This window comes from Saccopteryx bilineata, chromosome 9 (assembly GCF_036850765.1).
Source record: "Saccopteryx bilineata isolate mSacBil1 chromosome 9, mSacBil1_pri_phased_curated, whole genome shotgun sequence".
NCBI classification, from domain to species: Eukaryota; Metazoa; Chordata; class Mammalia; order Chiroptera; family Emballonuridae; genus Saccopteryx; species Saccopteryx bilineata.
Genome location: NC_089498.1, coordinates 38,157,352 through 38,170,698, shown reverse-complemented (window position 1 = coordinate 38,170,698; position 13,347 = coordinate 38,157,352). Strand labels below are relative to the sequence as shown.

The 13,347-nt window shown below is 42.2% G+C and overlaps 1 protein-coding gene across 2 annotated transcripts in view; it reads left to right on the top strand.

The window, feature by feature from the left end:
- Nucleotides 1–13,347, top strand: part of TDRD12 (tudor domain containing 12) — an 87,249-nt gene that overhangs the window by 4,059 nt on the left and 69,843 nt on the right. The window contains exons 2-4 of one of the 2 annotated variants that reach the window (XM_066244050.1): nt 5,492–5,650; nt 10,362–10,498; nt 12,367–12,486. In XM_066244050.1, the coding sequence (XP_066100147.1) occupies nt 5,492–5,650; nt 10,362–10,498; nt 12,367–12,486 (416 nt within the window). Of the gene's footprint in view, nt 1–5,491; nt 5,651–10,361; nt 10,507–12,366; nt 12,487–13,347 lie in introns of those variants that run through there. The other variant, XM_066244051.1, reaches the window with a different exon arrangement.

The following is a 13,347-nucleotide window of genomic DNA, read 5'->3' as shown; positions in this document are numbered from 1 at the left end:
TGGAGAGTTATTGTTTAATGGGGACAATGTTTCAGTTTTGTAAGAAGAAAAAAGTTGTGGAAATAGATGATGATGGTAGAGTAATACTGTGAATGTACTTAGTGCCACTGAATTGCACCCTTAGATATGGTTAAGATGATAAATTTTATGTACATTTCCCCACAATTAAATTGTATTTAAAAATTTAAAGTTTCAACAGTTATGCATTTGTTGCAATATATTTTATAAATAAAAACATAGCTGGCATTACAAACCTATTAGGATGAGACTAATGAGGAAAAGGGTGTTGATTTAAAATAGGATGTGTTGAGAAAGCAGCCCAAGGTGCAGTAAGGTGTGAGTGGGGTGGTGCATGGGCTTGGCAGAGGGGCCAAAAGAAAAGGATTAGTCACAAAGCGATTAACATTGGGAAGGCCAAGGGCTGTTGGTTCCACAGTCAAACCATGATAGTGGACAGGACCATTTCTTCATTTCAGGACAGTTAGGGGATGAACCTTTCAGGTGGACAGCTTGTGCCAGGAGGGGTAGTGGGAATAATTGAATACGCTCTTACTGACATGGGTGAAATTCTAAAAGCTTCAGGCTGTGACCTCACTAATGTGGTAGAAAACTGTTTTGCTGACTTCAGCACTGTCAGTGAAATCCACAAACTTTTGTTTTTGTTTCTTTTTTAAGTGAGAGGAGAGGAGATAGACTCCTCCTGTGTATGCCCCTACCAGGATCCACCTGGCAATCCCTGTCTGGGGCTGATGCTCTAATCAGCAGAGCTATTCTCAGCATCTGGGGCCAATGCCCATACCAGTTGAGCCACTGGCATCGAGAGAGTCAAGATACTGGAGAGGGAGGGGAAGAGAAATAGATGATTGCTTCTCATGTGTGCCCTGACTGGGGATTGAACCTGGAATGTCTGAACATTGGGCTGATGCTCTATCCACTGAGCCAACTAACGAAGGCCCACAAACAGCATTCAAGAGTTTTCCTGCTACAGCTACTTACCAGCTTGCTGCTTTGCCTACAGGAGTGGTGCTGAGATGGAAGCAGTAGCTGTCCAGGGACCTCTCGTGAGAGTATGACTATACATGGGCCCACTGTTATTTAGTCTGGAATTTTCATAATGTTTTTAAATTAACACCTTAATTTTAAAAATTGATTAGAAAGTGTAGGTTTAACTAAAATATTGGAACTTAATTATGGAAATACCCTATACTAATGCTAATTGAGCATGAAGATTAGATGCTGAATTCAGTTACCAATGTTATAAATTACACTTTACACACTCATATTACTGAATGGAGGAAAAGAGATACCCATTACGTAGTTACCCAGATAAATAAAAGTAGAGGGAAATAGCATGTTGAAAAGATGAATTACTATTCCTGAGAAATAATAAAGAATATACCTACTTCAATCACATTGTATTAATTTAAGGATGTGAAAATTTAGTTCTCATGACAGTGAAATGGTACCAGGTGATAGACCGGCGGAGTCAGACGAGACCTCAGTTCGGCAACCTCAGTACTTGAGTTCTGGCTAGGAAAGAATTCAGAGCCAAGACTCAACCTATAAGAGAAAGTTATTATAAAGTCGCAGAAGTAGCCTGACCAGGTGGTGGCGCAATAGATAGAGTGTTGGACTGGGACTCAGAGGACCCAGGTTCGAGACCCTGAGGTCGCCAGCTTGAGTGCGGGCTCATCTGGTTTGAGCAAAAGCTCACCAGCTTGGACCCAAGGTCGCTGACTTGAGCAAGGGATTACTCAGTTTGCTGAAGGCCCGTGGTCAAGGCACATATGAGAAAGCAATCAATGAACAACTAAGGTGTTGCAACAAAAAACTGATGATTGATGCTTCTCATCTCTCTCCATTCCTGTCTGTCCCTATCTATCCCTCTCTCTGACTCTCTCTCTGTCTCTGTAAAAAAAAGAAAGAAAGTCACAGAAGTAGAAGTGAGCAGTAAAAGAAATAGGTTCAGGAAACAAGTTACAGAGGCAAAAGAAGGGCACTTAGAGCTTAGGAGAAAGGCAAGGAAAATGTGCCTGGGGAAGGGGTGAAGAAAGGCTCCAGAGTAGCTATTGGGTCCTCTGTCTTCAGGGTGTTGATCTGGAGGTCTTAGGAAGATCCCAATGGGGTATTCATCAATTTTCCAAGTGTGTCTTTTCAGGATCATGATCTTGGCGTCAGGGCAGGGGGTCATTAGTCAGTGCAGCTGGTCCTAATGTCAGCCATGGCTTCGCTTGTCTGGCTTTGCTGCTTTTCTGAGCCTGGAGCCGAAATGACTGAAGCCTAGATGTATTTGATTCTGATCAGAACCTCAGTGTGTGTGGGGGGGTCATTAATGCTTAAGGGATCCAGCCTCCTTGTTTGTTCCTCTAAGGGGGTCTAATTTGCATAACCAGCAATATGCCAGGGGAGGAAAGGTCAGGGCAGGGTCTGACCCACATGACCAGTGATATTAACCATAACCAGTGATCTGAACCATAAACAGAAACATGCTAGGGAAGGAAAGGTTACTCTGGGGATGAGGTCCTTATTTTCTCAGTTTTGTCCATTGCTCATCTGTTCTTCATCCTTGCCGGTTCATAGCTGTCTCACTGCTTATTACAATTCTATTTTTGCTTGGGTAAAACCATTCAAGTTTGAATGGTAGAAGTAAAGGAAAAGAGCAGACCAACACCTTACTTATATCTATAATATTTTTCTAATGAAAATAAAGTTGACATGCAGGAAAAATGTGTAAGGCAGTAAGTAGTACACTTACAACTGCCCTGTGTGCAATAGCTAGTGGTGGTGGCAAGCAGCAGGCCCACGTTGGTGTAAGTGGTGGGGGTGGGAGGAATGGGGAGCCCACCCCTCCTACTAAAAGCACATGATGACTTGGGTGCTGCTGTCTTGTGAAAGTGGACCTGGCCTACATTTTCTAGGTTTTCGAAGTAGATTAAAAAAAGAAACATTCTGGCAACTTCTAAGGATTTTTGATACTTTAAAACTTCTGTTTAAACATCTTCCCCCCCCAATTTGACATCTTGAAAATTTTTACACATAAAAAAATTACAGGAACAATATTGAAAATAACTATATTTCTCATGCCTGGACTCAGCAGATGTTAACATTTTGTTGCATTTTCACATTTTTTTATAATATATGTTATTAAAAAACAAAATTCGGCCTTGGGCAGGTAGTTCAGTGGATTGAACATTGTACTGATGTGCCGAGATCATGGGTTCAATCCCTAGTCAGGGCACATGCGAGAAGCAGCTAGCAACCAATGAGCGTCCAACTAAAATGGAACAACAAATTGATGCTTCTCTCTCTCTCTCAGTCCCTCTTAGTCCTTTTCTCTCCTTCTCCCTCCCCCTTCTCTCTCCCTCCTTCCCTCCCCATCTCTTTCACTCTCCCTCTCTCTACCTCTTTTCTCTTTTTTTCTTTCTTTCAAATCAATGGGAAAAGAAAAACCCCACAAAATTCAACTGAATACATAAATTTATTTATTTATTTACTATTATTTTTGTTTTATTTATTTAGAAATTAAGAGGTGACATTGGTCTATAACATTTCAGGTGGACATCTCCAGGGCACATGATCTGATATATTACGTTATGTGCCCATCACCCAGAGTCTCAGCCGAGTAAATTTAAAGATCTAGTTAGCTTTATCAAGTGATTCATGAATTGGCCAGCATCCTGTCTAGCAACTAGAAGGTTGCTCCAAGGGGTTATATGAAATGGAAGAATTTTATAAGGATAGGAGTGGGGCAAGGGAGTTGTTAGTGAAAGAAGGGAAAGGATTATTTTTTGGCTGGGATATCTTTTCTTTGGGGAAGGAGAAGGTTTATTTATTTATTTATTATTTATTATTTATTGATTTTTAGAGAGAGAGAGAGAGAGAGAGAGAGAACAAACAGGGAGGAGCAGGAAGCATCAACTCCCATATGTGCCTTGACCAGGCAAGCCCAAGGTTTTGAACTGACAACCTCAGTGTTCCAGATTGACACTTTATCCCACTGCGCCACCACAGGTCAGGCCAGTTTTTGTTTTTTTTCAGCAGGTGGAATTAGGAAATAAATACATGAGATAAGAGATAAATGAGTTCCTATTGATATTTTCAGTTTTAACTTTTCATTTTATATTTTTACCTGTAACAATGAAAATCTTAGTTTCGGAGCTCAGATACATTCAGAGAAGTCTGACTTCATCCCTGTCCTTTCTGCCCCATTTATGGCTTCCACTGTAGGTAATACTTTGTATTTGATTTGTTTTATCTGGCATCATTTATTTCTTTTTTCTTTTTTGTTTTTTGTTTTTTTTTGTGTGTGACAGAGACAGAGAAACAGAGGAACAGACAGACTGGAAGGGAGAGAGATGAGAAGCATCAATTCTTTGTTGCGGCACCTTAATTTTTCAGTGATTGCTTTCTCATATGTGCCTTAACTGTGGGGATATAGCAGACTGAGTGGCCTCTTGCTCAAGCCAGCAATCTTGGGTCCAAGCTGGTGAGCCTTGCTCAAACCAGATGAGCCTGCGCTCAAACTGGCAACCTCAGGGTTTCGAACCTGGGTCCTCCGCGTCCCAGTTTGACGTGCTATCCACTGTGCCACCATCTGGCGAGGCTCACTTATTTCTTTTAATCAGTAGAATGCATGTTTCTTTCTCTTATGAAAAACATAGGATACTAAAAACATTGTCCTGAACCTTCCTTTTTTTTTTTTTTTTTTGTATTTTTCTGAAGCTGGAAACAGGGAGAGACAGTCAGACAGACTCCCGCATGCACCCGACCGGGATCCACCCGGCATGCCCACCAGGGGCAACGCTCTGCCCACCAGGGGCAACGCTCTGCCCACCAGGGGGCAATGCTCTGCCCATCTGGGGCATTGCTCTGTTGCGACCAGAGCCACTCTAGCGCCTGGGGCAGAGGCCAAGTAGCCATCCCCATTGCCCGGGCCATCTTTGGCTCCAATGGAGCCTTGGCTGTGGGAGGGGAAGAGAGAGACAGAGAGGAAGGAGAGGGGGAGGGGTAGAGAAGCAGATGGGCGCTTGTCCTGTGTGCCCTGGCTGGGAATCGAACCCGGGACTTCTGCACGCCAGGCCGACGCTCTACCACTGAGCCAACCGGCCAGGGCCTGAACCTTCCTTTTGTATTTCACTATGGATATTTTTAAAATACAAGAGCTCAGAGACATTGACCCCTACTTTTGGAGTCACATCACATGATTAAGAATTACGTTTTATTGGTGATATGTTTTAGGATTTTATCTTTGTGTCTTTTATCTTTTCCCCCGCTTTATTAAAATGTTATTAACATATAACATTGTATAAGTTTAAGATATATAACATGATTTTATATATATAAATAAATATTGAGGGTCTTTTATCCTTGGTTTTTATCAAGAATTTGTTAGATCACTTAAATTAGAAACAGTCATTGTAATTCTAAGGTTTATTATTTTATGGTTCTACTTTTAAGTCACGCGTTGTTTTGTCTTTTAAAAATTTTACAGATTGAAGATCCAGGTTGCTTCTGGGTTGTTATAAAAGGGTCTAGTCCCTTTTTGGATCATGAAGTTGAATATCAAAAACTAAATAGTGCCATGAACAACTTCTATAATAGCATGTGTCAAGACATAAAAATAAAACCATTAACGTTGGAAGAAGGGCAGGTATGTATCTAAATGTGCTTTAAGAATCATGTCTTCAAATAGTTCACAAAATGTTGACTATTTTGGTAACTAAGATGATAGCTTTTGGAGTATTTTAATGGCTTGTAATGATTGCCTTGTGTTGGGTTCTTTGGTTGCATAGGATGTAGACTAATCATGGAATGTGGTAGTTGTATAATATTCCTATAGGGCAACAGGACTTGGAGTGTCATCTAAGTAATCGCGAACCAGCATGACTCCTAATTTTTCAGGTCTTGAGTGGCAACAGTGGAGGATTAGAAAATAAACACAGAAAGAAAAAGAATGGGATTGGGAGGCCTCATTGCCAAACTGATGGCTTGCAAGAGTGAGTCTCCACCCCCAAAACACTTCATTTGTAGAGCAGAGAGCAAAGCCATTTGCAAAGCAAAGCTCAGATACAAAGTCACATTTCTGAGGCAAACCAAGAATTCTCCCAAGTGCAGAAAACCCCCCCACCATGTATAACATCTTAACTTCACAAAACAAAGGGTAAAAAGAAAACTGTCTCCAGTCTCTTCGAGGGACATGGGGGATGGGACAGTAGAAACTATCAGCATCATAGCTAACTGGGGTGTGGGGAAGGGCATGTAAATTGCCTTTACCAACTTGATCAGAGGTTGTGGGGAAGAGTTTAGCCCTTTGGCTTAAGCCTTAAACTGCCAGGACTTTTGTCAGCTTGCAGTCTCCCACACAAATTTAGGCATTGGGGACATCCTCCTGGGGCTAGAGACCGGAAGGATTATTCTAGATCCATCACAGGTGTTGGCACCCCAGCAAAGAGGGTGTTGGGGTTTTCAGTCTGGCCTGAGGCCTCCTTTGTGGTTTGCTTGTGACTTTGGTCAACTGGTGCTTCTTTGTTTTCCTTACCTTCCTTCCTTTCTTGTAGCCTCAACTCCCAATCCTATGGTCTCATTCTCTCTATGGATCAGTAGATCAGTTATTTCTCGGAAGAGTTTGAATTTTTCTAATAGCATGATAGGAAAAGATTTATAAAGTCTTTATGAGAAAAATTAGAAATAAATTTAATTCCATTCCCTCTTCAAAATCTTTTTTTTTTTTTGTATTTTTCTGAAGCTGGAAACGGGGAGAGACAGTCAGACAGACTCCCGCATGCGCCGGACTGGGATCCACCCGGCACGCCCATCAGGGGCGATGCTCTGCCCACCAGGGGGCGATGCTCTGCCCCTTGGGGGGGGGGGTGTCGCTCTGTTGCGACCAGAGCCACTCTAGTGCCTGGGGCAGAGGCCAAGGAGCCATCCCCAGCGCTCGGGCCATCTTTGCTCCAATGGAGCCTTGGCTGTGGGAGGGGAAGAGAGAGACAGAGAGGAAGGAGAGGGGGAGGGGTGGAGAAGCAAATGGGTGCTTCTGCTGTGTGCCCTGGCTGGGAATCGAACCCAGGACTTCTGCACGCCAGGCCGACGCTCTACCACTGAGCCAACCGGCCAGGGCTCAAAATCATTGTTAATGACTTTTTTTTCTCCATACCATTGACTGGTTTAAGAAATGAAACCAGCCCTGGCAGGTTGGCTCAGCGGTAGAGCGTCGGCCTGGCGTGCGGAGGACCCGGGTTTGATTCCCGGCCAGGGCACACAGGAGAAGCGCCCATTTGCTTCTCCACCCCTCCGCTGCGCTTTCCTCTCTGTCTCTCTCTTCCCCTTCCGCAGCCAAGGCTCCATTGGAGCAAAGATGGCCCGGGCGCTGGGGATGACCCTGTGGCCTCTGCCTCAGGCGCTAGAGTGGCTCTGGTCGCAACATGGCGACGCCCAGGATGGGCAGAGCATCGCCCCCTGGTGGGCAGAGCGTGCCGGGTGGATCCCGGTCGGGCGCATGCGGGAGTCTGTCGAACTGTCTCTCCCTGTTTCCAGCTTCAGAAAAATGAAAAGAAAAAAAAAAAAAAAAAAAAAAAAAATGAAACCAAATCAATCGTCCTTTTAAAATACTTCATGTTTTGCATAGCCTGATGGCTTCCTGGTGGTGGTTGTGGGTCGTGGTGGTGGATATTGGTGATATTGGTGGTGGTGGTGGTGGTGGGTCGTGGTGGTGGATGTTGGTGATATTGGTGGTGGTGGTGGTGGTGGGTGGTGGTGTTGTAAAGTACCGTACCTTATATTTCCTAAGGTTTACATAGAGACACCAAGTCCAAATGAATTTTTGAGGAGTTTTATTGATTAAGCCTGCTGCATATGACTAACACGGGGTATAGCTGACCCAAATCTTGCGTGTCGTGAAATAGCCTTGCAGCTCATTATGTAGACTTGATCACATACAGGGTTGGGGGAAGGGAAAAGGAAGGGGAACATGACACAATAATGAATTCATTAACAAACTTCTAACATTTGTCTGTAGGATCTATAAAAACATTCCTACATATTAAAAACTATAAGGTAACACAATAGTGATGTCACTTTACATATCAAAGACATTCACAAATTTTCTAGTGTCTACCTCCCATTCCTTTGTCTAGAGATATATGTTACTCTCAGGATTCCAGGAAGGGAGGAAGAGTTAAAATCAGTGTAGGGTATGTAAATTTTGTCTCTTATTGAAAGGGAAAGGAAGTTCTTCAGATAACCTTTATTTCATAGTTAAAACTAAATGACCCAGTCGTCCTTGCAAGCCAGAAAGCTTCTGCATTCTTCTCCCTCCTTTTTTTAGAGAAAGGACGGGCAAGAAGAATGACTTTTCTTCCTAAAATATTAATATTAAGTTTTGCAATTCTTTGGTACCTTACCACAGTGATAGATGGTGGTGGTGGGTGGTGGTGATGATGGTGATGGTGGTGGACTTTTTCTGTCCCCTGTATTTTCTATGGTCTGATAGTTAAATATAATGCTTTGATTAGATTTAGGGTGACAAACACCTGCCCCCAAGAATTATTGGTACTGTGAGCTTCATCTTACTGAATTGGGAGATAATACACTTTTGGTGATGCTAAAATTGACCAGTGGATTTAGATGGCGATAGCCTGAGCCCTCCCCGTGGTGCCATCAACTTTTCATGCAGTGGCTCCACCATCCAGTGACCACCACTGCTCAAATTGGTGCTTTCACTTAAGCCTGGAAACTGCTCGTTTCACATTCCTTCTGCATTCATGAGCTGGATTTCTTCTGCAGAGAACTTTCCCTCATATGTTAGCATTGTTTAGCTGCCCTGATGTAATACTGTTTATCCTGGAAAGATAGAAAAATTGCTAGATTCTTTCCCTTATCAATTTTCAGCATAATGATTTGTGCCTTGTAATCTACATTGGTGTCCACAGGTTGTTTTTCCTCCTTTTCATTTTTTAAGTACTATATTGAATTCATGACTTTTAATACAGTTATCAATTATAATCATTGTTCTTGATGCTTAATTCATCCCATACTGGCTAGTGGAAACCCTAGTATACCACCATTACAAAGTTAACTGGCTTTATCAATTATTATCTGTTTGTACCGTTCCTACAAGTCATTTTGACTTAAGAATTAAACAGAAATAACTTTCCTTTGGCAGAATATGCCTTGAATTTTTTGAGTTTTGAATTATGTGAGGCTGTCAAGAACCTATTGCTTGCAGAATGGCTACAGTATATTTTCCAGCTTCAATTCCCAAGGGCAGTAATCTCCATCGATCCACTTCTTGTTGGGCACAGCTGTCCGCACCGGGCCACTTCATAAACCCTGTGGTCAACATATGTTTGGTTTGCCTGTTTGGGTTGCTGTTGAGTCACCTGTGGCCTGGCAGTCCTGTCAGTTCAGCAAGGTAGTTTCCTAAAAAGGGGGCTGCAGGCATTTTTTTTTTAATGTAGTCATTCAACTAGTAGTTTCTGAAGACAGTACAGGCCAAACACTGTTCTGGTTTCTTGGAATATGGTAGTAAACAAAACACAAAAACCCACATCTCAGAGCTGATTGATGTACTGTTGTGGCAGATAGTGAACAAACGTCTGGGCGGTGAGAGCCGCGGGAGGAGAGGGGGGAGGGGAGCCTCGAGTCAGGCTTCCTCTTCTGATGCATGATTGGCAGTCATTTGTAAGCTTTGATTTAAGGGGCTTTTCTCTAAGTCTGTGGTTTTGAACCTTTTTACACTTGGGGACTGGTGAAAATAGAATTATTTCGGGAACCGCTAAGGCAGAAATCACCAAGCGTAAGAAAGCAAATTCAACAGAAATCATTGGGTCTATAATCTTCATACATCAGGGTGATTAACTCTTTTGTGGACCAGCATTGGTCCATGGATCAGCAGTTGAAAACCATTGCTTTAAGTTGTCTTTAAGCAGTCATAAAGATTGTAGTGAGAAAAAGAATGAAATAGAATTCAGGTGTTCTGTGTTCTTTTTTTTTTTAAGAAAGATTTTATTTATTCATTATAGAGAGGGGAAAGAGAGAGAGAGAGAGAAGGGGGGGAGGAGCAGAAAGCATCAACTCCCATATGTGCCTTGACCAGGCAAGCCCAGGGTTTTGAACCAGCAACCTCAGCGTTTCCAGGTTGACACTTGATCCACTGCGCCACCACAGGTCAGGCTGTTGTGTGTTCTTATCTACTGAGGTTCTTTCCCCAACTAGGAGTGTTTAGCTTAGGTAGGGTCAGCCTCCTCAAATCTCTCCTCTTCTGAAAGGTAAAATGTAGGCTGCTGATTTTGAGAGGACCTTTTAGTTCTCCCATTCCATGGCCAGAGGTTTTAACACTGACATCTCTTTTCCCCTTGTAGGTCTGTGTGGTGTACTCTCAGGAGCTCAGCTGCTGGTGCAGGGCTGTCATCAAGTCGATTGTGTCTTCAGCAGACCAGTACCTGGCGGAGTGTTTTCTTGTGGACTTTGCCAAGTACATTCCAGTGAAATCGAAAAAGTACGTAGGTAATATTCTTTTGCCTTATGTTCTTTCAGGAGACATGTCAGTTTTAAAGGAGAATGTCAGTTTGCAAAGTAAGGGGATGGAGGTTGTAAGCTGAAGGTTTTTCTTTAGCTACGAGAAGGGAAGACTTCTTGAAGACTTCAGATTCCAGTTGTGCACACAGTGAGCTGTCGTAGCAAGTGGTTAGAATGAAGACTCAGCAGGCAGCTCCAGCCCTCCCCCCACCCCTTCCTCAAAGGGGCAGGTGCTCTGAGTCTCCTAGTTGCTCTTGGCCAGCTGTTCCCCTCACCTGGTCTCTTAGTTTGTACACCTGACGGGTACTTTAGGGAGGCTTGGCTGTAAGAAGGACACTACTGCCTATGTATTCTTACTGATCAGTGTCACCCCATTAAATTTCTCTAAAAAAAAAAAAAGTACCAGGAGGCAGAGAGACTCTTGTCTGATCAGAAGGGGCAGTTTGCTGGTATAGCCTCAGGTTGCAGAGAGCGGAATGTATATTCAAGTTTGTTTTCCTGGTTGTCTTGCTTAACAAAGTGAGAGTGTGACCGTCATATAAGGTGGGCTTTCAGAATGAAACCTCACCGATTCCAGGACCATGTCACAGTTCATTAGAAAATGCTGCCTGTGTCTTCGTGGTCATTTCCTATCCCAGTGTAAGGGGATATCAGTTTAATAAATAAATATGAGGATCTTTCTTCCAAAAGAGCAATACTAAATAGACTTCAACTGCAGTAAGAGGTTTATTTTATTGAATTATCTTAAGAATTTTGTGGCAGAAGGGCTTTTCAAACATTGAAAATTTGAATATATTTAAGAAAAAAGATGCATTTCTAGCTTGTGATTCTGCATCTTTATAATTGTTAAGATATTGTGTCGAACTATTTGGAGATATTTTCTTTTAGTAATGGAGTTTTAAGTTTAGTTTGTTTTGGGCAAGAGAATCATATGATTAAATAGAACGCAAGGAAGCCTGGAGGGGCCATTGGTGCAGCCACCGTTTTCTAAACTGAGACCAAAAGTGCCTGGCCTGCCCACCTGCCATCTTCACACCCAGTTTATGTCGAAATGCTATGTTCAAGTCTGTCGTTTACCTGAAAGACATGAAATAATACTATTGAACAGCTTATCAAATCTCAGTCCTTCAGCTCTTTCGTGCAAATTTGGCCAACACTAATTATTAAACATCTCCTTATTTACAGTTACTTTAAGGGAATTCTGTTCATGTATTGAAATTGATATTTAAAAATCTTAAATAGAATTTGCTTCCCAGGTTTGATCATTATTAACCAGTGTTTGTTAACTTATATAGCCTCACTAGACATTATTTTTAATCCCTTCCTATTCCTGTGGCATGGAATTTTAATGTCAAAGATCTACTCTGGAATGTGAGGGCGATCTGGCTGCGACATCTGTCACCCCATTGATCGCCAGGGTTGATTCGGCTGATCTGGCTGGCTAGGCAGGTGTCCCCTTCCTCCCTCACCGCTCCATGTGCGTCCCTCCCGAAGCTGCGCGCTTGGTCGAAGAGGACGACCTTCCCCGCTAGAGGAGAGGACCGTTCTTCGGTCAAGGGTATACGAGTAGCTGCGCTCCCCTGCTAGAACCTCCAAACAAGTCTCAAGCTCAAAGATCTACTCTGTGTACTATCTATATATCTGGCTTTCTACCTAAAGAGTGAGATTCCCCTGGAACCAATTTTCATCATCTTGGGCAAATGTCTCCAAATATTTCTTGCTGGAAGAGAAAGAATTGGTTTTTGTGTGTTTTGTTTTCATGCTGTATATGAATTATATTGGTCAACTTTAAAGAAATGTTACATAATTTTTCTTTATAATCGAACTGTTTCTGTTTCACTGTTAAAGCATCCGAGCTGCAGTAGAAACTTTTATGCAGCTTCCATACAGAGCAAAAAAATTCAGACTGTACTGCACGAAACCTGTGACATTACACATTGACATCTGCGAGAACAATGCTAAAATTGTGTAAGTACAGCTTCTAACATGCCAAATCATTAATGAACTGAACTGAGTGTCTGATGTGTAGATGAAATTAAACCCTCTTGAGAAGTGCTAAGGGAGTTCACAGCCTCCTCCTTCTTCAGGTGGAACCTCCGAGTCTGTGTGTCAAACCTGTCATGTGCAGAATTCCCTGGGCAGCCTGTCTACCGAGGGAGGTTAGAGTGAGGCCTGAACTTTGTGGGTTTTGGCTTTTTTTTTTGTAACCTACAAAACGTAATAAATCAACTGTAAAGAGTAATAGTATATGGGATCATGGAGCATTAAAAAAAAAACTCCATTGCATTCTTCTCCAGCATTCTTCTCCAGCATTCTTCTCCAGCGCCATTTCTTGCCTCCTGGGAGGCCTGTGTGCCCTGTTTAGGCTCTGAACTTGCAGACCTTTTTTATTGCTTTTATACATATTCATATATAAGATCTACTGGAAAGTTCTTTCTGTTTTTGGAATAAAACAAAATACAAATTTTTCTTACCGTCAATAAACTTTATTAAAAAATAATTGCCATTATTATTAATGATTTCTTGCCAGCATGAGGGCAATTTTTATATCCCATTTTTGAAAAATGTTTTATCTTTTGATGCGAAAAATTGAACCAGTGCTTGTTTGATATCTTCTTCATTTTTGAATTTTTTGCCCTTCAAAAAATTTTGTAAGGACATAAACAAGTGATAGTTGGAGGGTGCTAAGTCCGGGGAATATGGTGGATGCGACAGACATGCTTCTGTAGCATTTCTTCCTTGTTGAAATTTGTAAAAATTACAGTGGTGTAAATGAACTTTATCAGTAGCCATGGGTACACTATTGCTTCACACCTAAGACTAACGTGA